The sequence below is a fragment of the Brachionichthys hirsutus genome, chromosome 10 (genome assembly GCF_040956055.1).
Source record: "Brachionichthys hirsutus isolate HB-005 chromosome 10, CSIRO-AGI_Bhir_v1, whole genome shotgun sequence".
Lineage (NCBI taxonomy): Eukaryota > Metazoa > Chordata > Actinopteri > Lophiiformes > Brachionichthyidae > Brachionichthys > Brachionichthys hirsutus.
The window spans coordinates 9,572,508-9,594,602 of record NC_090906.1 but is presented as its reverse complement, the minus strand read 5'-3'; the positions used below and the strand labels follow the sequence as shown (position 1 = coordinate 9,594,602).

The following is a 22,095-nucleotide window of genomic DNA, read 5'->3' as shown; positions in this document are numbered from 1 at the left end:
ACCGATAGCTGGAGTTTCCTTGCCTCTCCAACCAGACTAGCTCACCTCAGCCTTACCGCTGGTCGGAAGACATTAAGAGACGCGGCACTGCGCTCCTCTTCCTCTTCCTCTTCCTCCTCCTGTGTGTTTCTCGTCTGGCAGTAAACACTACACACCTCCTTTCTAGTCCTCATCCCTTCCACAGGTGTTCCTACTCCTGGTCACCAAAGAAGGATGGGGGGGGTTGCCAAAAAAATAAAAAATAAAAATGGTGCTCATATTTTATTTCTCCAGAAACGACGGAGGTGAATCTTGTTCGGTATCGCTACTCTTCCGGAGGTCACATCGTTCAGGTTTTGTGTTTGATCTGTGTTTGGAGTAAAAGTGAGTGTTTTTCGGGTTCGGTTCCAGCGATACTGGAGGAACCTCAAGTCAGTCCAACGCAGTGCGACGCTAATCTCCTCGCCGGTGCCGCCCATGTCGGACAGCTTCCATGGCGTGTGAATGTCGGTTGTTTCCTATTTCCTCTTTGGTAGCGTTTAAATGTATTTGTCTATTAGATTCTGGTGTTTGGTCAGAATTGGGTGGCTGGGTTGTTGTTTGTTTTTTATATATATATAAATATATATATAAAATGTAGTGGTGAGTTTGTGTTTAATCCTCGTTTCTCCTTGGGTAAAAAAAGCCACTGTGTGTCCTGTTTGTATTTATACTCACTGATGGATGGTACCTGTGTATCCTGGTTGCGTCCATCCCACCTCCACCCAGCGTGTGCGAAGGCGACGGGTTATTGGCCCAACAGAAATATTTATTTTTTCATTTTTATTAAACTTGGGTGAACTATTTCACAATAGTTATGAGGAAATATTTGCACATTAATTCCACATGGCAGCTGAGTAATAAAAATAGTGAATAAGAGGAAACTGCTCGTGGTGTTTCTGGGTTTGATATTTAATCTGAGCAGCACATGAATTCAGTCTGTTTATTTTATTTTTTTTGAGCCCGTGCAAATGGGTTTAGCCAGTTTATGACGAAGCTGAAGGTTTTGTCTAGTTAGCAACCCTGGATCTCCAATGAATGAGCGTGTGGCTTTTTTTTTTTTTTTTTGCTGCTTGTTTCCAACCGTCTGATGCTTTTTTTGGGGTGGAACTGCACATTGCTGCTTTTCCGTATATGTGCTACAAATGAAATGACTGTTCTAGTGCTTTCTCCCTCCTTTCATCACTCGTGATTCCTGAGTTTCTGGAATCTCTTTGTAGAATTACATCAACTGTTTGCATTCTTTTTTTTTCTATCCAATGATGGTTTACTCTGAAGCTCGGTCAGTTGGTTTTTTTTTGGTAAATTGTTTTTGTGTCTTTTATACACAATGATTTTATTGTATGTGGTTTCTTTTTTTTTAATAAAAATCTCAATGAATCCATTTGTGACCTTGTTCTCTGATGATTTCATGATTCCTGCAAAAGCTGGAGGAGCTGTTCGCCATCACCGAGTCATCTGTGGTCTTAATGGTCGACGGTCGCAAACAAACACTGAAGCCTAAAAATTCACGCGATTATAGAATGCTGGGTTTATCTATGGACTGTACCAGATCACCGTACGCCTGGCTGGACTTTTGGAGCTGCCTAATGAGCTGAAAGCAGGGATGAGTCAGACGAAGAACAAACGCGGTTAAGCTGTGACGCATTACGCTCTGCCACACCTAGAAACTGCAGAGATGCTGGAGGATCATGGGAATTCAAAAGGGGGCTGATGCATAAAGATGTAGAGGTCACATTAAAGGATAACTGGGAGGTTGACAAAAAAAATTACACTGTATGAATTTGGTTCTGGATATGGATTAAATAATTATTTTTACCTGCTTGATTGGAAATCTGATACTAGAATATGTTCAGTATTTAAAGGGCTCAATTGGTCCACTGATGGGGGGGGGGGGGTAGTGTCTGTGCAGTCATTTGGGTTCTTGTTTAAAACAGACATGAGATTAATATACCTTTTGTTGTATATTCTTTTCAGTTTAACACAGCCTTGAGTTTAAGGGTGAGAATTTGATCTGTCATTGTGTGGAGTGCAGAGCCCAATTAGATCTAACAGCTTAATATTACAAAGGTTTTTTTTTTTTTTTTTAAAGGTTACGTTCAAGATCAGACATTTTCAAACTTAAAGCTGGAAAATAATTTGTTTTAATTTGGGGTTTTTTAAAACAAAAGAACAGACTGTCCCTTTATTTCTAGTTGCTTTGAATTTTAAACTACTTTAGATTCAGAAAACACTTCATATACAAACTGGCCTGTTTAAAAGTGACATTTAAATGAGCTTGTATGAAATCAGGTCTGCAATCAAAGATGAATAATAGCTTTAAATTTTGATAACTTGGTGGTCATATGTACCATGTACTCACACCGCCGAAGGAAGACTCCACACAAAGAGCCTTTTGGTTATATTTATTATCACAGTAACAATCTGAGCAGCGAGATATGCGGTATTATTAACATGAACAGTTTGGAACCATACACAACATACCCAAAAGTGACACGTCACAGGAAACGAGTGCACACAGCTTTTTTAGTATTCAGTTGAAGCTTTACGAGCATGTCAGAAACACCTTCGCGACTCAACAACAGCTATGTGCATTGACGATGTGCTTCAGTCTCAGATTTAGCGTGAAACAGCCCACTGAGTACATTTATTGTAGCTATGCACTAATAAAGAACAAAGTTAAGTGTTTGCTGCATTGTGGAATAACATATTTGCACACAATGGCAGGCTAAACAGCTGTCACTATGTGTTACACAGCCTGGTGAAGAGGAAGATGTAAAAACCCAATTCAACATGAAGTCTGTATTTTCAGCTGTTCACACTAGATATAACAGAATTTAAGAATAGATTTGATAAGACAAGATATGGCCACAATTCCTGGGTTTTCACTTTAGGCAACGTGCCAATAGTGACTATGATTCAAAAGTAAAACCGTCGCTCCCTCAGACTGGCGCCGACTGGAATCAGTGCATTCTCAGCTTGGTTTAATATTCCAAGGGCCAAAAGGAAAATCATTAGCAGTATAGTGGGGAAGAAAAGAGGAAGACTGAATTTGGGGGGGGGGGGGGGCGGGGGGGGGGATGTTGGAAAGTAATTTTTCTTCTCATTTTAGATTTGTCTGTTTTGTGTGTTTTTACTTTATGGCTTAATAGCAACATAAAATCATAGTACATTCTGACATGAAGTATTTCTTATATTTGACTTGTATTTGTTCAGCTGATGCCTCCCATCTAACCAGCTGCACTGGCTATGCTGCATTGTATTTTCAAAACACAAAGTTCAGCCCCAGCAACACATTTTCTCGACGGTCTAAATTACAACTGGAACTCAAAATGTCTTGTTTCTACCCTTTGAAAGTCAGATACCCACAGCTACACGACCTCAGAGACAGGTGTGCTACATCTACACGTTTAATACGCAGGAATCACCACGTGCTGAAACGCACACTCCACGGACACCGATGAGTCACGACACAGTTACATGAGCCGACAGAAACAGCGAGGATTTATCATGAGTCAAGCTTTAGCCAAACCAGGATACTCATGTTTTATATATTAAAGACGCTATGTCTTCCAGTCTTTGAGAATCATCGCGTTACAACAGTCCCCTCAACGGGAGAGGACAGCCGAGTCCATCCGCTGGAACCGATCCTCTCTGAAAAGTGATTTGCTTCCGTTTCAGAAGTGTTCGTCTTGAAAGCACGTCTTGCTTCCTTTCTGACCTCTCTTCATCTTTCGTGTGAGCAGGAGTGATTTCAAAGCGCGAAACAACGAGTGCGCCCGCGGTTGCCTGTTGTCATCGAAACCTGGATTTGTGCGTCGCCTTGCAGAGCGTCATACCTCCCTGGTGGGGGGGGGGGGGGGGTATAACTGCAGCTACACCAGGCCGGTCTGCATGTGGACATGTAGAGGGTAGGGGTGGTAGACCAGGGGGGGCTGAGCCTGGGTGATGTAGTAGCTGCTGTAGATCGGCTCCGCCATGTACGGAGCTGGCTGGTAGAAGCAGGTGACGTTGGCCGTGTTGGGGATGGCGTTCTGCTCGCCCAGCACCCGCAGGGCGAGGACCGTGATCATGTTGAGCGTCTGTCTCCTTTCGTGCCCCATCAAACACACCGTGCTCTCGTCGATCACGCGCCGGAGGGTCATCAGATAGTCGTACTTGCTCGCCTCCTCGTTGCCGCTGAAATGGCAGCGCAGGTAGGCCTCGATCTTCCGCTGCTGCTCGCTCACGTCAGGAAAGTCGATGAAGAAGCGGGAGCACATGTACCGCTCCAGGGATTTGATCTCCGTCTCGCTGGCTGCTCTGAAGTTTCTCACCAGGAGGTCGCTGTATTTGAGCAGACCCCCTCCCCGGATCTCCTCTGGGTGGTGGGTGGCGATGAGGCGGCGGCGGAGGTGGTCCATCGCCTGTCCGAAGTCTCCGTACATGCACTCTGCTTCGACAGTGACGGCGGGCTCCTCTGCTGGCCCGACCCGAGAGCTCGGCTCAGGTATTTGCTCCCTGATTTCAGACCGGGGGGCTACAGTCGGTTCACGAGCGAGGCGGGCAGGGTCCGAATCAGGAGGCCTCTTTGGGCGCTTCGGAGCCACACTTTGATCCACAGGTTCATTGAAGCCAGACTCAGCCTGAGGGGCATTCACTGGACTGTGTGTGAGGGCGTCCAACGTCTCGGGCCGGGGCGCCGCCACATTTGAGCGGCGAGGATTATCTTTGAAAGGAGGCTTGGGCTGAAGCGGTTTAGGGATTTCTACGGGGGGGGACAGCTGCGTCGTCATGTCTGACTCTGACTTGCCGATCGTCTTCCGGGACATTTTTCTTTGTAATTTCGGCGAGGGGCAGTAATCTGGCACAGTGTCCTGCGATGTGCTGCAAGTCTTCTTCGCAGGAGGAGGAGAAGAAAATTCAAGATGTGGGTCTTGTGAGCATGAGATGTTTTCCGCCCTGGTTCTGTCTTCACGGTGGACTTCTTGAGGCGCTGACTCTTCTGCATCTGCTGCGGATGCTGGCTGGGACGCGTGTGACGCAGGCAGCTCTTCGTTACTCTGTAGTTTTAAACACGCGTCTGCCATTAAGGGATCCCTGACGTCTGCAAATAATCTATTAGGGGACGGCACTAACGGGCAGTCACAGTGAAACTGACCTTTCTCTTCATTAGCTTCGTCACATAACTCAAACGCAATGTCCTCCTCTGATTGGACGCCCTCTCTGTCACCCACTTCCTCTTCCTGCTGCTTTAAGTTAATGATCTCAAGTTCCAGCACTTCCTGCGCCTCCTGCTTTCCATCTATTTGCTCAGCCTCTCCACACGGAAGCTCTTTCTCACGCACGGAACCGTCCTCATCTTGGCGCAAACCTTCTCCACCTGTTGCCATCGTTGACTCCTTCTCCACGTTCACATCCCGAAGAGCGCTCGATGGCTCCCGCCCTTCGGTTTTGATCTCGCTGCCTCTTTTAGGTAGATTCACAGTTTTCAAAGCCAGCTTCCCTCCTTGCTTCCGTTCAGTCTCCCAGTAAGACTCCAGCATGCGATCTAATATTATCTGGAAGGAATCCACGCTGAACTCAAACTGTCTTCGGAGTGAACTAACGAACCGCAGCCCCATGGTCTTGGCTCTGTTGTTGGAGAGCGAGATGAGGCTCCATCTGTCGTGCTCATTGAATACTTTCACCATCTTTTGCACGTAGGCCTCCTTCATGGTGAGACAGGTGATCTTCCGTCTGTTAACTCCACAAGGGAGGAGGTCTCGTAAGCTACACAGCACCACCTCCTTAATCACCTGGAGGTCCTCCTGCCTGGGCAGCTCCACCCCAAATATGATGTCCAAGTCCCTGTAGCCGATGCCATTATCCCTCACGAGGACGTGGCTGGCAGTGGCCCCATTTAGCCGTATATCTTTCACATGGATCTCTCTTTCGACCAGCCGATCCTTCACCACACGGATTATGTCTTTGACCCTCACCTGCAGCGTTGGGAAATTTCCTCGTCCGTGGATGGGGATTACCTCGGTCAGGACCTTGTCCAGAGCTTGGGTTTGCTCTAGGGTCAGGTTGTGGAACCTCTTCTCTCTTTGAAGCTCCATTATTCGTACCTGTGAATGTTGCTCATTAGTGTAAGTGAGGATGCACCGACATTCAGGTCATCAGATTTATGACAGTTTAGGAATTCTTTCTAATTAATTTCTACATTTTGCTGCTTAAATACTTAATCAGAAGTGTACACTATATTTAATCATCTTTTTTTTTTTATTAATGTTGTTTTTTCAACAGTTATTCTTACAGGATGTTTTACTGTTTATATTGTCTGGTTGAAGATGAGGTTAATTCAAGTAGTTAAAAAAACAGTGCTTTTATTTTATTTTCTTTTTAGACGTGCATTATAAAATAAGTTAAATGTTCCTACTTGACTTTGACTGGCTGTTAACAGTAAGATCGGCTGCTCAGTGCACAGATTTGAATCGCCTCAGCTTGTGTCCTGAACTCGGGGCAGAGGGACGCACGGCCCACAGCAGCCTCTAGTGAATCTCGGGGGTTACATCTCTGGGTTCTGCAGCAAGACCGTGTTCCTACCACTGGGCTTCTTTATAGATAACACTATATGAGTCATACAGCCCCCCTGGTTGAAGCATCACTCCTTGGCTCGCCTGTTTTTTTCTTGTTTTTTTTTTTTTTTTGCTCTGTGCGTCAAAACGACGCAAAATGCATCACTTTTGGTTGCTTAGAGATGTGAAATTCAGAATATGTTCAATCAGTAAGCCTTGTAAATGCATATTACAGACTATTATTCAGACTGTAACCTGTCTTCATATGGGGAAATATACACATATATATATATATATTGGTTGGCATTTTAAATACTCCTATGATAAACAACATTTTCTACAGGAAACTTATTTTTCCACAGTTGTTAGGGAAATGGCCCCTGAAGTCAAATGATACCCATGAACAAACTATAATTATTATTAATTTATAGTATCTTACATTTATAGTCGTTTTAAGCCATGAAGGTTCCAAATTAATAAAACAGGCTTAAACTATAGGCAGGGAAATAAAAAGGAAATAAAACAAAACAATAATATTAACATGAGCTACAATAACGCCACATTAGATACTCACCTGGCTTGCCACCGAATTATAACGGAAAGGAAATCCAGAGGAGTAAAAAAATAAAATATACTGAGATACCCAACAGGTTTTCTTTTTTTGCGACCCTGATAGAGATGCTGAAGTTAACGCGGACAGTTCCCTCTGAGCGCAGGAGCACTGTTTCCATGGCAATCGGGCGTCACGACACTTACGGTAAATCACGACGCTCAGTGTTTCTAAGTAACTAACCAGTGAATTCCACTTTGAGAGAACGATGTATCTCAGCGCCATAAAAACGCGCCGTAACAGTTTATTTTTTATTTATTTACTTTTAATGGTGGAGCACAGAACAGCGCTACGTCACGCTGAACCACCGGCGTGCCACCGCACTGCCGAGCCGAGGTGTTGCGGGAGTGAACGTCACATCAGACGGGGTGAGTCATCCTCTCGCCCCGCCGTGAATCGAATCATCAATCAGCCCCGCCCACTGCTCCGTCGGATTATCTGCCTGTAAACTCATACTTAAAAAAAAAAAACATTTTCGTAACAATGAAAATAGTGAAAGTATGTATTGCTGTAAAATGCTTTGTTATTTATTGTTCATTCACATTTCAAAGGAGGGGGGCGGCGCTCACTCGTGACGTAAGGCAGAACGCCGTCACGTGATGCTGACGTCATTTGTATTTTGATCAGGAAGTGCGGAAGCGAGCGACGACCGAAACCCGAAAGGCTTGAAGTTGTCCGGACGTTTATTTGTTTTTTGGTCTGTTTTACAGGTACCGTAAGGATCCAATCCTGATATTTTAGGATATTTGAAGAGACACCCGAAGATCGCGAGAATGGAAAGTATCCTTATAAAAACCGTGAGAAATGTACGGAGGCTGAAATGTACAAAACATGTAACACGACGAAACTGGTGAGATTAATGTAAACACCTTTTTTGAAACGTTGCCATGTGGGTTAGATGACCATCAAAGGTAAAAATAATAACATTTAAAAAAAGCTACGGTGTTAACTTGAACATACTCGAGTCGTCAAAATGGGAGAGCACTTTTCTGAAGGCCTCGGGAGCCTCACTGCAAATGGCTGGAAATAGCGCTGGTTTAATAGTGTAATATAATCCCCTGAATGAACGTTTACAGCAAAACGAGTGCTTAGAATCTCCCTCCAGAAATGTGTATATAGTCATTGATCATGCTATGTTGCTTGCTTTTGTTTGTACTTTGTTCTTCCTTAACCACATAATTTTAGAAAATCTCTTCAACTTGAAATTTGCCTCCAAAGAGCTCCTAAGAAATTCAAAGAAATGTGACAAAGAGGAAAAAGCAGAAAAGCTTAAAGTGAAGAAGGTCAGTAGCATTTTGCAGACCATCGTCTTCATCGCATTGTGAGAGCCCACGGGTGGTTTTTGGCCACAGAAGATTACTTAACCGCTCTGCTTTTTTACGTCATCTCCAGGCCATCCAGAAGGGAAATATGGAAGTGGCTAAGATCCATGCAGAGAACGCCATCAGACAGAAGAACCAGTCGGTGAACTTCCTGAGGATGAGTGCTCGGATAGACGCTGTGTCAGCAAGGGTCCAAACTGCCATGACGATGAACCAGGTACATTGGATGATGCGGCTTGGACAGAAAATCTTTTGCAGCTTGTTTGCTACCATTTAGTTTTGTCTTTTTTATTTTGGTTTTTTTTGCTGATGGTGTTCTAATTCCCAGGTTACCAAATCTATGAGTGGAGTTGTGAAGAGCATGGATGTGGTTCTAAAGAGTATGAATCTGGAAAAGGTAGGTGGCTGTTTAACTCCAAGAATTATGCAATCTGCCACATTGTTTTTTTAATTAAAAACAATGCAATTTTAATATTTGATTACACATTATTTTCAGTTCTAAATTATTATTTTTTTCCCCCTCCTCAGATTTCAGCTCTCATGGACAAATTTGAACGCCAGTTTGAGACTCTAGATGTTCAGTCAGCCCACATGGAGGACACCATGAGCAACACGACAACTCTCACGACGCCTCAGGTGCGTTTCTCTGCCCCGCTCAGTGTTTCATGTTTTCTGTCTGCATTGTATTCACAGGTAAACAGACTTAATTTAAATCTATTGCATTTTTCAGAACCAAGTGGACTCATTGATGCAGGAAATGGCTGATGAATCAGGGTAAGTTCATTTGTTTTTCTGACCTGGGATATGCATTCTTGTAGTAAAAGGCATAGATCAAAGTGTAATTGGTGGTTATTTGTAAAAACTTTAATATGAGGAATATTTAAAACGGCTTTGTTGAAATGAAGATATTGTGTATTTCATCTAAAAGTGAGGTGTCTTGTGCATTGTGTGTAGATTGGACCTGAACATGGAGCTCCCTCAGGGCCAATCAGGATCTCTGGGTAGCACCGTGGCTTCTAAAGAACAGGTACACATTTGGTGTTTTAAATCTTTTCACATCGAGGACAAAAACTCATATCGATGCAGACTAGGAATTCAACATGTCATTTGAGTGAAAAAGACTGATTCTTCTCTCAACTTACTTTTCCTGACTAATTCTTGTCTTTGATCACTCATTTCAAAGGATGAACTTTCTGCGAGGCTCTCCAAACTCAGAGACCAAGTTTGAAAGATGTTGTGGCGGACTGGCACTACAAGGCAGACCTCCATGTACACTCCCTTCATCTTATGCCTAAACATCTTTTATTCACCTCAAGTCTTTCTTACCTTCAACATCACACATATCTCTTTAGAAAAGCTACTTTAGTCATTTTTACAGATATTGGCCCTGGGTTGTTCTTGTTTAATCTTTGGATGCCTTCTTGGAAAATTGGAAGAATTGGTTTGTATACTTAAGAACTCCATTATGATATAAACCTGGCAGTTTTTATTTTGTATTTATAAACTTATTTCATACACATATGAATAAGATTATGCTTTGGGATTGTAAAATTCCAGTTTTGGTTCATATATGCATGCTCCAGAGGAGATCTTATCATTTTGTTTTCCTTCTGCTGACTTCTTGTGTTGAATTGTCCTATTTTACTTCTGAGGAATACACCAGATAATTGTATCTGATCATCAGTGTTTCCAATGATCATTTGGGAAGGGGTTACAGTTTGGCGCTTACAAAAAGTAATTCAATATAATAAACATTTATCTATTATCTCTTCTCCTTTTTTAAAAATAGTCACTTTCTCTTATTCTATGTAAACCTGCAGTTGACCTATAGTTAAATATGTATATATATTTTTTGATTAAATACCAACAAGGTAATATTTGTACATACAGCATTACACAAAAGGTCTTGGCACTTAGCTCTTATCAGCCCAATTTAATTACAGAAGTTCAAAGGGGGAAAAAAAATGAAATCCAGAGAGAACCAAATATTAACTATTTGGACTAAAGACGAACATTAGATGTTTAACCCTGAAAGTCGTGAATATGATGCTAATTAAACACAGTGCCTTTATAGAAATATATCCAGTAATATATAAGGAATAGTGCAAGGCCTACAAATACACTGAAGGAAGAATTACCCTTATTATTTTTTAATTAATTAAATGTAGATTTAAATGTGGGAATAATATGTCCCTGAAGAAGGAGGAGGAGGAGGAGGAGGCAGAAGAAGAAGAAGAAAAAAAGAGGAAGAAATATTTTTGTCTTTAATTCGTGAGGTAATTTTCTTAAATAAATTAACTAGTGTCCTAACCTAAATTTAAGACTTTCATTCAATTATTATTTTTATTTATTTCGGTGAGTCTTCATGGTAACAACCAGGGGCGTCACTAGGTTTTAAGGACGGGGGGGGCTTAGCCCCCAGGAGATGCACAAGATGTGAGCAAATGTAGCGTACGAGCACAAAACCTCAAAAGGCTAACAAGGACTGAGAAATTATACATTATTATTATTTCTGTCTGTTTTAAACAACAACAAACAGTTTTAGACAGTAACAGGATGTTTACAGCATTAACAAGAAACAAAATGGCTCAAATTACAAGTTACTTGGTGGATGGAAGCATCAAAGAATGCGTCTGTTTCTAAGAGTCGATCACTCTGTTGTGATTCTGAAGCTCGTCTTTTTCAATGACTGCAAGACTGTGAAGTATTTTATGACCCGTTGTTTGACGCAGCCAGGAATGCAACCGACGCAGTGCAACCGACGCAGTGCACTAAAGGACCTTTCACATGAGCACCTCCTTACAGGCACTGTTAGGGCAACTTGGGTAGAACCTTCAGAGAGGGAAACATGTCTGAATCAAGGAGGTTGTGCACAGACAATATATCTTTGGGAGAACATCCAGCCTCTGTTTTCAGGCCACCAGAACCTCCTCTGTTTTCAGGCTGGAGTGTTGAAGTTCATTCAATTGTGATACTCAAGAAGTTCTCACATTTAGGCCTGCGTGCTGGATGCCTTTAGTAGCTCTGCATCTACTGCAGAATCTGAACTCAAGCTATCATCCTACCCACACAAGGGAAAAGTAACTCTCTTTTCACTGTGTCTGAGTTCTATTCAGTGCGTGAACCTGCAGGTGCCTCCAGATTCTGCAGGTCTCTGCACCTGGTTCAGGGAGACTGTGGGCGTGGCACAGGGCTGTGGTTCTCTCATACAGCTCCATGGCTAATGCATCTGTGTGTTTGCCGTTAAGTGTGTCACACAATAACTAAATGTTACTACCAGCAGTGATAAACTTGCTTTCTTGAAAAACTTTCTTATATCCATTCTCCATCCATCCGTTCACGTTCTTCTCCTAAAGCTCTTCTATTATGCTCTGTGTGCGTCAAACACGCTGCAGGGACCGACAATTAGCGGTCACAGGGAAAACGTGGACTGGAGTTTCAGTGATGCGGGCATTCTCTATAGGAACAGGTGGAACGGGTTCTCTACCTTACGTCATGAAGTGAGGGGAAACTGATTCATGATCAGATTTATGTAAATAATTACAGGTTACATGTTTTTAAACATATATTCTGGCGGCTTTAATAGAATATGTCGGCATGTTTTGGTCACTGAACGGAAAAAATAATAATATATATATATTTTTATAAAACAACCCAAAATTATTTAGGGGGGCTTAAGAATATTTTAGGGGGGGCCCTAAAATACGCCTAACGACGCCACTGGTAACAACGACGCCGACCGCCTGTCGGAACTCGGGTTTCAACCTTTTTTTTTTGTCTCGTCACGTGACTTTGGCGTAAACAGGAAGCAGCTGACTTGGGACTTCTTAGCCTGATTCTACAATGTTTGTGGTCTTAAAAACGAAAAAAACACATTTCCCGTCTTGAATTACTTGAATTTAAGTAATCCCCCTGTCCTGCTTAGGTGAGTACACGACACGATCCAGAATTTAACCCCGCCAGCTAGCCGCTTAGCTCGGCTAAACGACGTGACTTCTGCCTGTCGTGCTAGCTACGCACCTAAGCTAAGAGCGTTAGCTTCGGTGATTATCCGGAAATGAGTTTTTATAAATATGTGAAACTATTTGTATGTTCGTGTGCTTTATACCTCGATCAAACGTCATCACTGAACACACATTGTGTGGGGTGAACCTCTGTTTTTTATTTGTTCTTCGGTGACGTGTAGGTGAAAATATTTGTTTTTTGTTTTGCAGCTGAATCGAAGTCACCTGACCCGCGGCTGGTAACGTTAGTCCACGACGCTTCTGCGGAGGAGGGGATGTCAAGCACAGCGATGAAGAAAAAGGTTCGTTACGGTCCGTCTCAGTAACTAAAGCCATGTGTGTAATATTGTATTTCAGTACAGCGCTTCGATTTGATGCATTATGTCGTCATTTAAACTTGGAACCTTTGATATTTTTCAATGCTTTTTTTTTTTTAAATGGACAACAACAATGTTGATGTAGTTTTGGGTATTCTCAATCTGACCCATGATATTCATCTTTGAAGAAAACAGTCAACTAAAGTGTCTGCGCTGGACTTTAGGGTTATTCTCTTTATATTCAAGGACTATCCATGTGAGATGTTTTTGTTCTGGTCATATACTTAAGCTAAATTGAAATCAACTGAACTGTTATTTGTTATTTGTTTTTTTAGGTGTTATTGATGGGGAAAAGTGGTTCTGGAAAGACCAGTATGAGATCAATCATTTTTGCCAATTACATAGCTCGGGACACGCGCCGCCTTGGAGCTACAAGTGAGAGAGCCTCAAATGAGTTTCCTTACTTAAATATTTGTTTCCATGCTGGGTGTTTCTTTAGACTCATTTATCAAAAATATATTTTGTTTTTCCACATGTAGTTGATGTAGAGCACTCCCATGTACGGTTCCTGGGCAATCTGGTTCTGAACTTGTGGGACTGCGGAGGGTAAAGTACTTTATACATTCATTTCATTTGTCGTCGTTTGGGTCAACCTTTTAGCAATTCCCTTAAACGATGTCTTCCATCAAATGTTGCTGTATGCCTCTTGTAACCATCAGGCAGGACACATTCATGGAGAACTACTTCACCAGCCAGAGGGATAACATTTTCAGGAATGTGGAGGTTCTTATTTACGTGTTCGACGTTGAGAGCCGTGAGCTGGAGAAGGATATGCATTACTACCAGTCGTGTCTGGAGGCCATCCTGCAGAACTCTCCCGACGCTAAAGTGTTCTGTCTTGTTCACAAAATGGATCTGGTGCAAGAGGATCAGAGAGATTTGGTAAGCTTAACCACTTGTTTTGTTATCAGATATGTTCCTCTCCTTGGTGCACCACTTTTCTTTTACAGAGCACAACATTTTTGACGGCTACAATCGCAGAGTCCCCAGAAACACTTCACTGCTATGTTTTCATTGACATTTGATGCAGGGGTTTATCTATCGTTTGATATAATCGCTTCCACGTTTGACCTGTGTTGACACCGCTCTCGACCATCTTCGCTGTTTATGCAGATCTTTAAGGAGCGTGAAGAAGATCTGAAGAGGCTGTCCAGACCGCTGGCTTGCACCTGCTTCAGGACGTCAATCTGGGACGAAACTCTGTATAAGGTTGAGACTTTTGACCGGTACCTTGTTTAGATGTCAGATCACAAAGCTGTCATTGAAGCTTATCACATTTTCTCGCAGGCCTGGTCCAGTATTGTCTACCAGCTCATCCCAAATGTCCAGCAGCTTGAGACAAACTTGAGGACTTTTGCGCAGATCATAGAGGCAGATGAAGTTCTTCTGTTTGAGAGAGCCACCTTCCTGGTGAGAGCAACCACTTCCTCTGGCACCGCAGCATCGCGAGGCCGAAATCTGGACCTTCTAGTGAATGTTTGTTTTGCTTTTGATGTTTTACAAATGCAGGTGATCTCTCACTATCAGTGCAAAGAGCAACGTGACGCTCACCGCTTTGAGAAGATTAGCAACATTATCAAACAGTTCAAACTCAGCTGTAGGTAAGTTCACTCTGCAAAACATCACTGTCACTCTCAAAGACACCTGCTGAATAAAGTTGTTGTTTTTTTACGCGGTTCTGAATTTTGATTCTTTTATTTTACCAGTAAACTGGCGGCCTCCTTTCAAAGCATGGAAGTGAGGAACTCCAACTTTGCAGCGTTCATTGACGTCTTCACCTCCAACACATACGTCATGGTTATCATGTCGGACCCCTCCATTCGTGAGTACAGAACATGGCGTGTCTATGCAGTGAGTGTGCTTTTAAGAAGCCAAGTCACTATAATTAAAACTAATGTCCCCCCCCCCCAGCATCTGCAGCCACTCTCATCAATATCCGCAATGCTAGGAAACACTTTGAGAAGTTGGAGCGGGTGGACGGACCCAAGCACAGCCTGCATATGAGAATGCGTTAGCAGGTGTGTTTGGCCCAGTGGACACTCTCAGCCAATCAGTCCACAGACCCGCAGAAGACACGCGGAGTTCCATCCCTAAGAGCCTCTCTGCACGGTTTCCTCTACAGCTTCACATTCAATCAGTTATTACAGGAGAAATCACTTTCTGTTCCTCTGCAGCGACCAGAGGTACCTTGAACAGACGTACATTGTACCTTTGCTGTCACAATTTATCTTACGCACTCGATTCATTTACTCCGTGCGGTGAATCCCAGAGATTGCAGGACATTATTTTCTCCATAAATGATAAGGAGCAGAGACTGTTTAACTTTGAAATGCAGATTGTAAACTGTTACAGTTGGAAAGTTTGAACAATATAGTTATATTCAGAAAAAAAATTAATTTGTGATGTGTGTTTTTTCTTCTCTCCTTTTATTTTGTCAATGCTCACCATTTATGGTAACACGCATACACTTTAATTTATATTTGTATCCTGTAATAACCATCATACACAAAGATGTTATTCTTTGTTGTGTCTCTGACGATTATGTCTTTTGACACTGCACCAGTTGTCCTTTACACATGACGTATGGTAGCAAATGGTTGGATGTGTGGGTGGGGGGGTGTCGGCACAGATGAGTGCACCTGTTTAGTTACAGGAGTCCGCAGCAGCGCACGTGGAGACGGAACAACACGATCAGTTCACCTCAGTGACTCTGAAGCACCTCTCTATTAAGAATGAGTCCTACTAGAAAGTTGTTTACTCATTTTATTGTAAGATTGGGGAAGTACATTTTTTAGTGTTTAAAAATACCCTACAAATCGCAGTCAATTCACTTCATAAGATCCAAAATCATTTTCAATACAAGAAGTCTCAGTAGATGATCCACAAAACCCAAAATGAGGAAGAAATGTCAAAGTGATCGCAGTAGGTTTGGTTCAGATGTGACATTAAAACACTAGAAAACCCAGGAGGAGCTGTGAAGGACGAGGTGCATGCGCTCCGGCCATAATATTTGTCTCGGGGAAGTCCCTCTGTGTATATTACGTGTGCCCCCCCCCCAAAAAAACTAATTTGTTCCTACACATTTATATTCAAGTCTTATTTCAAATTTTTTTTTTTGTGTACTCATCTTGTTCTCCATTCCAATGAATGGGGGGGGGGGGGGGTGACTTTAAAATCACCATCAAGCACACATTCAACCAACTGGTTTTGGCATAGAAAAGAACTCTCAGACTTCATGGACACAGCAGCGTTGTCCACCTTCTTTTCATCTTGACAAGCATTCGTCGCTTTACACTCCGCTAGCATGTTCTCGCATGTTCTCTACACTTGCTGAGCCTGGATCAAAATCGCCCAGGAGATATGGATCCAAAATCTCAGCGACACAGCTAGCATTTTGATATCAGGTTCTTTCTGTCCATCATTGTCGCGGTGGAGAGCTGTCTCCGTGGACACCAGGCCCGGGGTCTGTTTCGTTGACCGTTCCTGTATGCGCATCCACGTCATCTCTTGCATCAGCACTGCAGTCTGTCTGATTGAGCCGGCGCTCCAGCAGGGTGATGCGCTGCTTCAGCCGCTGCTGTGTGTGCGTGTATTCGCTGAGCAGACGGGCAAAGCGTGTCTGGAGTGTGTCCAAGGAGGACTCCATCCGCTCCACCTTCTCCTCCGTGTCTTCTTTGTGTAGCCCACCGCTCTCTGCATTCTCATCCAGCAGACCCTCTTTCATCAGGATCTCCCGGCCCCTCTCCTCCAGTACGGTCTTAGCATCTGGATACTCCGTCACTGCCTCTATCAGGTCATCCTTAGAGAGGCAAAAGAGATCGGAGTAGCCCAGGCTGCGAATGTTGGCTGTTCGCCGATTCCCCATCTTACTGCCTTTGATGTTCAGAATGCTGATCTCCCCGAAGCAGCTGCCAGAAGTCAGGAGAGCGTACTGCGTGACCCCATCATCAGCCACCACTGCCAGCTTCCCCTCTTTAATGATGTACATCTCCTTTCCTATGTCTCCCTTCCGGCAGATGTAGTCTCCAGGACTGAAGACCTGTGGCCGAAGCTTGAGCACCAGCTCCACCAGCAGTCCTGCTTCACAGTCTTGGAAGATGCGAACTTTCTTCAGGGTCTCCAGGTGCACATTGATGGCAATCTCAGCACACAGTTTGTTGGGCAAGTTCTTGAGCACTTCCTGCTCGTCGACTGCTTTCTTATTGGTCCAGAGGTAGTCGAACCACTTAATGACACGGGTCTCCAGCCCTTTGCTGACCTTGCGGAAGTGCATGTAGTGTTTGACGGCATCTATCCGAGCTTGAAATTCAGCACGCGTGGCATTCAAGTTGGCAATCATAGAACCGACGTTTCCCACAATGGTGGCAAAGATCAGCACTCCAACAAGGAAGTCAAACACCACGAAGAGGTACTCCTCATCTCGGACAGGAGCCGGCATCTCTCCGATGGTGGTAAGAGTGAGGGTGGACCAGTACAAACAGTAGACGTAAGTATGGGTGAGGGAGGAATTCTCAGAACCGGTGGTGTTTGGAAACACCCAAGTGTCCGAGCCAAGTCCTAAAGACTTTGAGATAGCATAGTAGATGCAGGCGTTCCAGTGAATGATGACAAGGATATAAAGCACCAAGTTGCAAATACGGAAGATGTTGGGGTAGTTGGTTCGCGTCTCGGTGCGGTCGAAGAATTCAAACATGCGAGGGAAGCGCAGCAGCCGGTTGAACCTGAGCTGTGGAGTGTGGATGCCAGTGGAGAAGTACGCCAGGTCAGTGGGCAGGATGGACATCACGTCCAGTTTGAACTGCAACGTTCGGACGTAGCTGTCTCTAAGCTTGGCGTGGTCCTTCACCAGCAAACCCTGTTCCAGGAACCCTGGAACAAGAACCACAAAGCGCAAGTTGAGTTTGGCCATGTTGCGTTTTATGCTTAAAATCAATTGATATTTTATGATGAAGACACTGAGCTGATAAGTTGACCACCTGATTTATGGTGCATTTTAATAACTTTCGTCTTTCTTTGGGTTTCTGCTTCACACATTTTAGTACCGGTACTCTGACGAACTCTTTGCAACAGTAAAACCCCGCTGCGTGCTGCATAGTGCAGCAAAGGGTTCAGAAAGTTCCTTCCTTGGAGAACAAACGGCATCAGAAAGGAGTGAAGATTACCGGAAACAACCCTAAAATAATCCTAATGTTTTTATTTGTGTCTATTTTTAAGATGTTAACATTGTGGGTTATCAAATAATTGTTTAAGGGGTAGAAATATGAAAAACATTATTTTCACCAGAATTTTCATATTCAAGACAAAAGAGATATAAGCAATCATTTTGAATATAGGTAGCTTAAAATGATCACAAAAGCTTTCCTTTGTAAAATAACGCTACGTTGTGCTTTGAGGCCAGAATATCGCCTACCGGTGCGAAGTCGGACACACGTGTCCAATAAGTACACAGAGTCTGCGAGGTAGTCCAACACCAGCCAGCAGATGTAATTGCTCACCTGTAACTGATCAAAGCATGCCCTGTAAGAAGACGAGATCCATAAGTCAGTCTCCGGCATAGGAAGTGTAACGCACCTTGACTGACATCCATCCATCTGTGGTCGTTACCTCGCTACAACAAGGAACCAGTTGTAGAGCACTGCGGTGGCGATGACGAACAGCCAGCGGTAGTAGGCGTCATCAGAGGGAGACACCACAAACAAGGTCCACTTCTTCCTGAAAGCATGGACAGATTGCAGATATTAATAAGGCTTTTTAGCACCATTGCTTCTTACAACTGAGAATTGTATTACTACCTCCACCGAGGAGGTAATAATGAATGTCTTTGACGGCATTTGTCTGTTTATTTGCGGAATTACGGAAAATCTGCCGGATGGATCTCGGTCTAACTTAGATCCTATCAAATAGTGCAGTGCTGGTTCGGCATGAAGGCACACCTAAATATCCCTTTGGTATTGTTTCCATTAGCATCTGCTTGCGTGTTGCTCGTGCGGCTCGGGGCCGTTCTCAGCTCGGGGCCGCGGAAGCGCTCCATGAAGGAGTCTGGTCGCTCCTCCTCCTCCAACAGACTCCTGTGTGCCCATTCCCTCAGTCTCAACACCAGACTCACCAACCTGAGGCGCAAAAAGAAGCACAAGAGAGATTGTTCAGCTTGGCAAGTCCTTCTAACACAATAAAGAACCTTATCAGGACATGGAAAAAGCTGTGACAGTGAGTAACAGCAGACCCGCTGCCTAAAAACCCACCAGACTCATACACTAGGCCCCCGGTATGAACGTGATAGCCGAATAAGAATACTTAGCTGGGCTACATCCTTAAACATTTTTACATCTCAATGTTTAAAACAAGATAGAGACGATAGAAAATATGTCATTTACGTATAATGCAGGCGTTTTCTGAAAAAGAATCAAACAAATTTGGACATCAAAGAGGAAGTCCTTGGTTTTTACTCAACCATTCTCCACTTATTCACCCGCTGTAGGCGACTCCTTCCCTACAAATGATTTATTCTACCATTAATATTAGACTATTTTCTGTTGAGTCTTGTTTTATTTTCTTAAACTGATCTTTGTTTTTGTACCTTTACCTCATGCTCCCCAGACACATGGAGCAGGAAAGGTCTCTGTGAGCTTGATCGAGGACGTTTTACCAAGCCTTACAAATAAATCCAAAATGCATTTTGCTCCTGTTTTCAGTTTATCTGAGCTGCGGGACTCTCGTCAGCTTTGTGAAGGAGGCCAGTGCCACGTGGGTTTTGTCCTAACTTTACCTTGAGACGGCTCCAGCTCTCTGAAAAGAGTTTCTGGAGTTGCCTCCGTGTGGGTCGAGAGCAGCGACTCTTTGTAGCTCCGAGGATGTGTCATCACAGATGGATGGCACCCTGGGAGACGGCAAAAAAAAAAAGACAAACAAAGCTAAACACATGCTTTTGCCTTGCCCAAACAGCCCTCTGATGCAAATATTTGCGAATGCTTGGCCGTCACCTGCTGAGAATACTCTCGGCTCTTTCGAGCTCCTCCTCCACAGTGGTCTTCACCGACAGGTTGTGGGGCGACCGGTCTCTCTCCGCCACCTGGCCGGTCATCTTCAGATCTGTAAGGTTTGGGTAAACAGTCATACTCAACTTACTTACGCGTCATGATTGGTAGTGTTGAACATGTTTTCAGTGACACTCTGGCAGCACAGGAACATGTTTATTAGTTTACAGCTGGTGTTTATGGTGAGTTCGACAGATTATAGTCAGGGGACAGGAGGCGATTGGGAGGGAGGGGACGCCTGGGAATATACGCCATAGTCCCTCACCCGGCCCATCACCCAGCAGCTGGTTGCTGTGGCGACTGAAGCAGCTACAAAGGAAACTCCGTGACATCCTGATGCTGCATCATTTGAAAGACAAGCTTTGTCCAAACAGGAGTTTCCCATTTGTGGCACTAAGCAGCGGCTCCTCTGTTGAAAACGCGAGGCGAGCAGCTGGACGCGCTCTGAAGCGGCGCAGACAGACGACGTCGTGTTTAGATGATTGTTATACCTCAGGGTGACTAATTGGTGGATCATTAGAGAAAACACACGCCGTTGGCCTGAAGCGCTGTGGCTCAGTGAGCCAATCAGCCGCTCTCCCTCAGGAGACGCATCCCTTTGGAAACCGGGGTGCTGACAGAAAGCAAAAACATGCGGAGAGATTCACACAGACACACTTTTACTGCTCATGTTGGACATTTTGTTTGACAATGTTTTATATTGGAGGGCCCATGATTTCTGGATCGCATCCTAAATTGTTTCAAAGTTTTATTGAAAGACTTTTATAATTGAATGTTAATTATATTTAAGTTGAATCACTTGCTTCTTTAGATATTTGTCTGATGGCAAAATTAAAAATGCCTTTATAATAAAATGCACTGAAAAAGTTAGTTATTTTGTCATTAACTTGAATTTTTAACAAATCCACATGTGCATAATTAGCATTATTATTAACTACCCTAAAAAGAGAAAATGTTGGATGTGATGAATTATTTGATTTATTTTAAGAATAAGAAAAGGGAATGACAACAGAAGTATATATATATATATATGACATGTTGTTAATAAATACATTTTTAAACAAGCATCACATCTTTTGTCTTACCTTTAGTTTCCTTCTGTTATTTAAATACAATCCTTATGCGGAATGTCACAGACACCCCCATCCTGAGCAACCACAGTCGATATTACGACATAAAAAAAACAACGAAAACTGCATCAGATGTTCTGTTCCTGCACCAGTTCCTGGAGCCTCCTATGGAAGCGTGTGTCTCCCTTCTCCCATCAGGAGCGGGAACACATGGTCTACCTGATTCTCAGATGGAACACTGAGCGCTCGTGGGAGGATGAGAGCGACGCAGGGCGGGGAAATCGCTGACTGGTTGAGAGCCCAGATGGGCCTTCCACTGAGGAGTCTTCTGGGAAAACCTCTCGACTGTATCTTTCCTCTGCAAGTCTCTGAGGCTGGAGAAACAGCACGAAGAAAACGCACAATTCAACAGGTCATCTCATTTTACTGCATTTAAGACTTAGCGTTGTTAAGCCACAGACGTGCTCGGTTAAATGTTGAAATTAGATGAATAGAATAAAAAATAAGGGACATCTTTTTCTTCGCCCTTCTTTAGGCAGCACGGTAGCACAGTTGTTAGCACTGCTGCCTCACGGCAAGAAGGTTGCAGGTTCAAATCCAGCTTGTGGCGTTTCTGTGTGGAGTTTGTGGGTTCTCTCTGGGTTCTCTGGCTTCCTCCCACCACTGAAAACATGTGGGTCCAGGTTGTTATTGAGAAAGAGAATTTGTTAATTTGCCACTCTGTCATGCTATGATGATTGACACTATCAGAAGTATATTTTTTATGTTATAAATATCCAACCCTACTCTCTGGAAATGGGGAAGGTCCTCTCCATCTCGTTCAATCCTCTCCCCAGGTGATTCTGCAGGCTTATGAGTTTGGGCGGTGTGAGAAATATTTAAAATCTGTTCCTTTTTCTTCAAAAATGTTTATTCATAAACGGTGTTCGGGCGATCGTGATGATGATGAATGACATGTGGAGTTTACATTATGAACCACAATAGTCGATCCACTGGTGTAAAAAAAAAAAAAGTGGGAAAGCTGTGCTACCTACAGGCTGGTACATGAAGGCCTGGGATCAAAGAGTGGACACTGTAAATGACTCTTAATGAGGTCTGTGTTTTGAGTTAAGCACTTCCTG

At 43.6% G+C, this 22,095-nt stretch overlaps 4 protein-coding genes across 4 annotated transcripts; 2 read left to right on the top strand and 2 right to left on the bottom strand.

The window, feature by feature from the left end:
* Positions 1-3,893: 3,893 nt before the first annotated feature.
* On the bottom strand, positions 3,894-6,098 carry LOC137900296 (terminal nucleotidyltransferase 5C-like). Its single transcript, XM_068744360.1, has 3 exons — positions 5,512-6,098; positions 4,639-4,643; positions 3,894-4,480 (listed from the first exon to the last, which is right to left on the bottom strand). Exons 1-3 carry the CDS (start codon positions 6,096-6,098, stop codon positions 3,894-3,896), a joined length of 1,179 nt encoding a protein of 392 aa, XP_068600461.1.
* A 1,697-nt stretch (positions 6,099-7,795) lies between these two features.
* Positions 7,796-10,254, top strand: chmp1b (charged multivesicular body protein 1B). The gene is made up of 8 exons (XM_068744110.1): positions 7,796-7,947; positions 8,353-8,450; positions 8,560-8,706; positions 8,818-8,886; positions 9,018-9,125; positions 9,220-9,263; positions 9,444-9,516; positions 9,673-10,254. The coding sequence occupies exons 1-8, from the start codon at positions 7,941-7,943 to the stop codon at positions 9,715-9,717; spliced, it is 591 nt and encodes a 196-aa protein (XP_068600211.1). The 5' UTR covers positions 7,796-7,940; the 3' UTR covers positions 9,718-10,254.
* A 2,020-nt stretch (positions 10,255-12,274) lies between these two features.
* Positions 12,275-15,256, top strand: rraga (Ras-related GTP binding A). Its single transcript, XM_068744489.1, has 10 exons — positions 12,275-12,414; positions 12,704-12,795; positions 13,146-13,245; positions 13,350-13,416; positions 13,530-13,752; positions 13,984-14,079; positions 14,158-14,280; positions 14,380-14,471; positions 14,577-14,692; positions 14,782-15,256. The coding sequence occupies exons 2-10, from the start codon at positions 12,769-12,771 to the stop codon at positions 14,883-14,885; spliced, it is 948 nt and encodes a 315-aa protein (XP_068600590.1). The 5' UTR covers positions 12,275-12,414; positions 12,704-12,768; the 3' UTR covers positions 14,886-15,256.
* Positions 15,257-16,288: 1,032 nt separating this feature from the next.
* cnga2b (cyclic nucleotide gated channel subunit alpha 2b) lies at positions 16,289-19,951 on the bottom strand. The gene is made up of 6 exons (XM_068744358.1): positions 19,851-19,951; positions 19,637-19,747; positions 18,804-18,980; positions 18,475-18,582; positions 18,281-18,387; positions 16,289-17,739 (listed from the first exon to the last, which is right to left on the bottom strand). Exons 1-6 carry the CDS (start codon positions 19,949-19,951, stop codon positions 16,289-16,291), a joined length of 2,055 nt encoding a protein of 684 aa, XP_068600459.1.
* Between the last annotated feature and the right edge of the window lie 2,144 nt (positions 19,952-22,095).

What these genes read in the sequence shown, in the direction of transcription:
- rraga (XM_068744489.1), top strand. Translation starts at nt 12,769, where the DNA reads ATGTCAAGCACAGCGATGAAGAAAAAG. An exon ending in AAGAGGATCAGAGAGATTTG is followed by an intron (nt 13,753 to 13,983) that starts GTAAGCTTAACC and finishes CTGTTTATGCAG; the next exon opens with ATCTTTAAGGAGCGTGAAGA. An exon ending in CATGTCGGACCCCTCCATTC is followed by an intron (nt 14,693 to 14,781) that starts GTGAGTACAGAA and finishes CCCCCCCCCCAG; the next exon opens with CATCTGCAGCCACTCTCATC.
- LOC137900296 (XM_068744360.1), bottom strand. Translation starts at nt 6,098, where the DNA reads ATGGAGCTTCAAAGAGAGAAGAGGTTCCACAACCTGACCCTAGAGCAA.
- cnga2b (XM_068744358.1), bottom strand. Translation starts at nt 19,951, where the DNA reads ATGACCGGCCAGGTGGCGGAGAGAGACCGGTCGCCCCACAACCTGTCG. An exon ending in AATACCAAAGGGATATTTAG is followed by an intron (nt 18,583 to 18,803) that starts GTGTGCCTTCAT and finishes CCATGCTTTCAG; the next exon opens with GAAGAAGTGGACCTTGTTTG. An exon ending in GTGTGTCCGACTTCGCACCG is followed by an intron (nt 17,740 to 18,280) that starts GTAGGCGATATT and finishes TTCTTGTTCCAG; the next exon opens with GGTTCCTGGAACAGGGTTTG.
- chmp1b (XM_068744110.1), top strand. An exon ending in AAAAGCTTAAAGTGAAGAAG is followed by an intron (nt 8,451 to 8,559) that starts GTCAGTAGCATT and finishes CGTCATCTCCAG; the next exon opens with GCCATCCAGAAGGGAAATAT. An exon ending in CAACTCTCACGACGCCTCAG is followed by an intron (nt 9,126 to 9,219) that starts GTGCGTTTCTCT and finishes TGCATTTTTCAG; the next exon opens with AACCAAGTGGACTCATTGAT.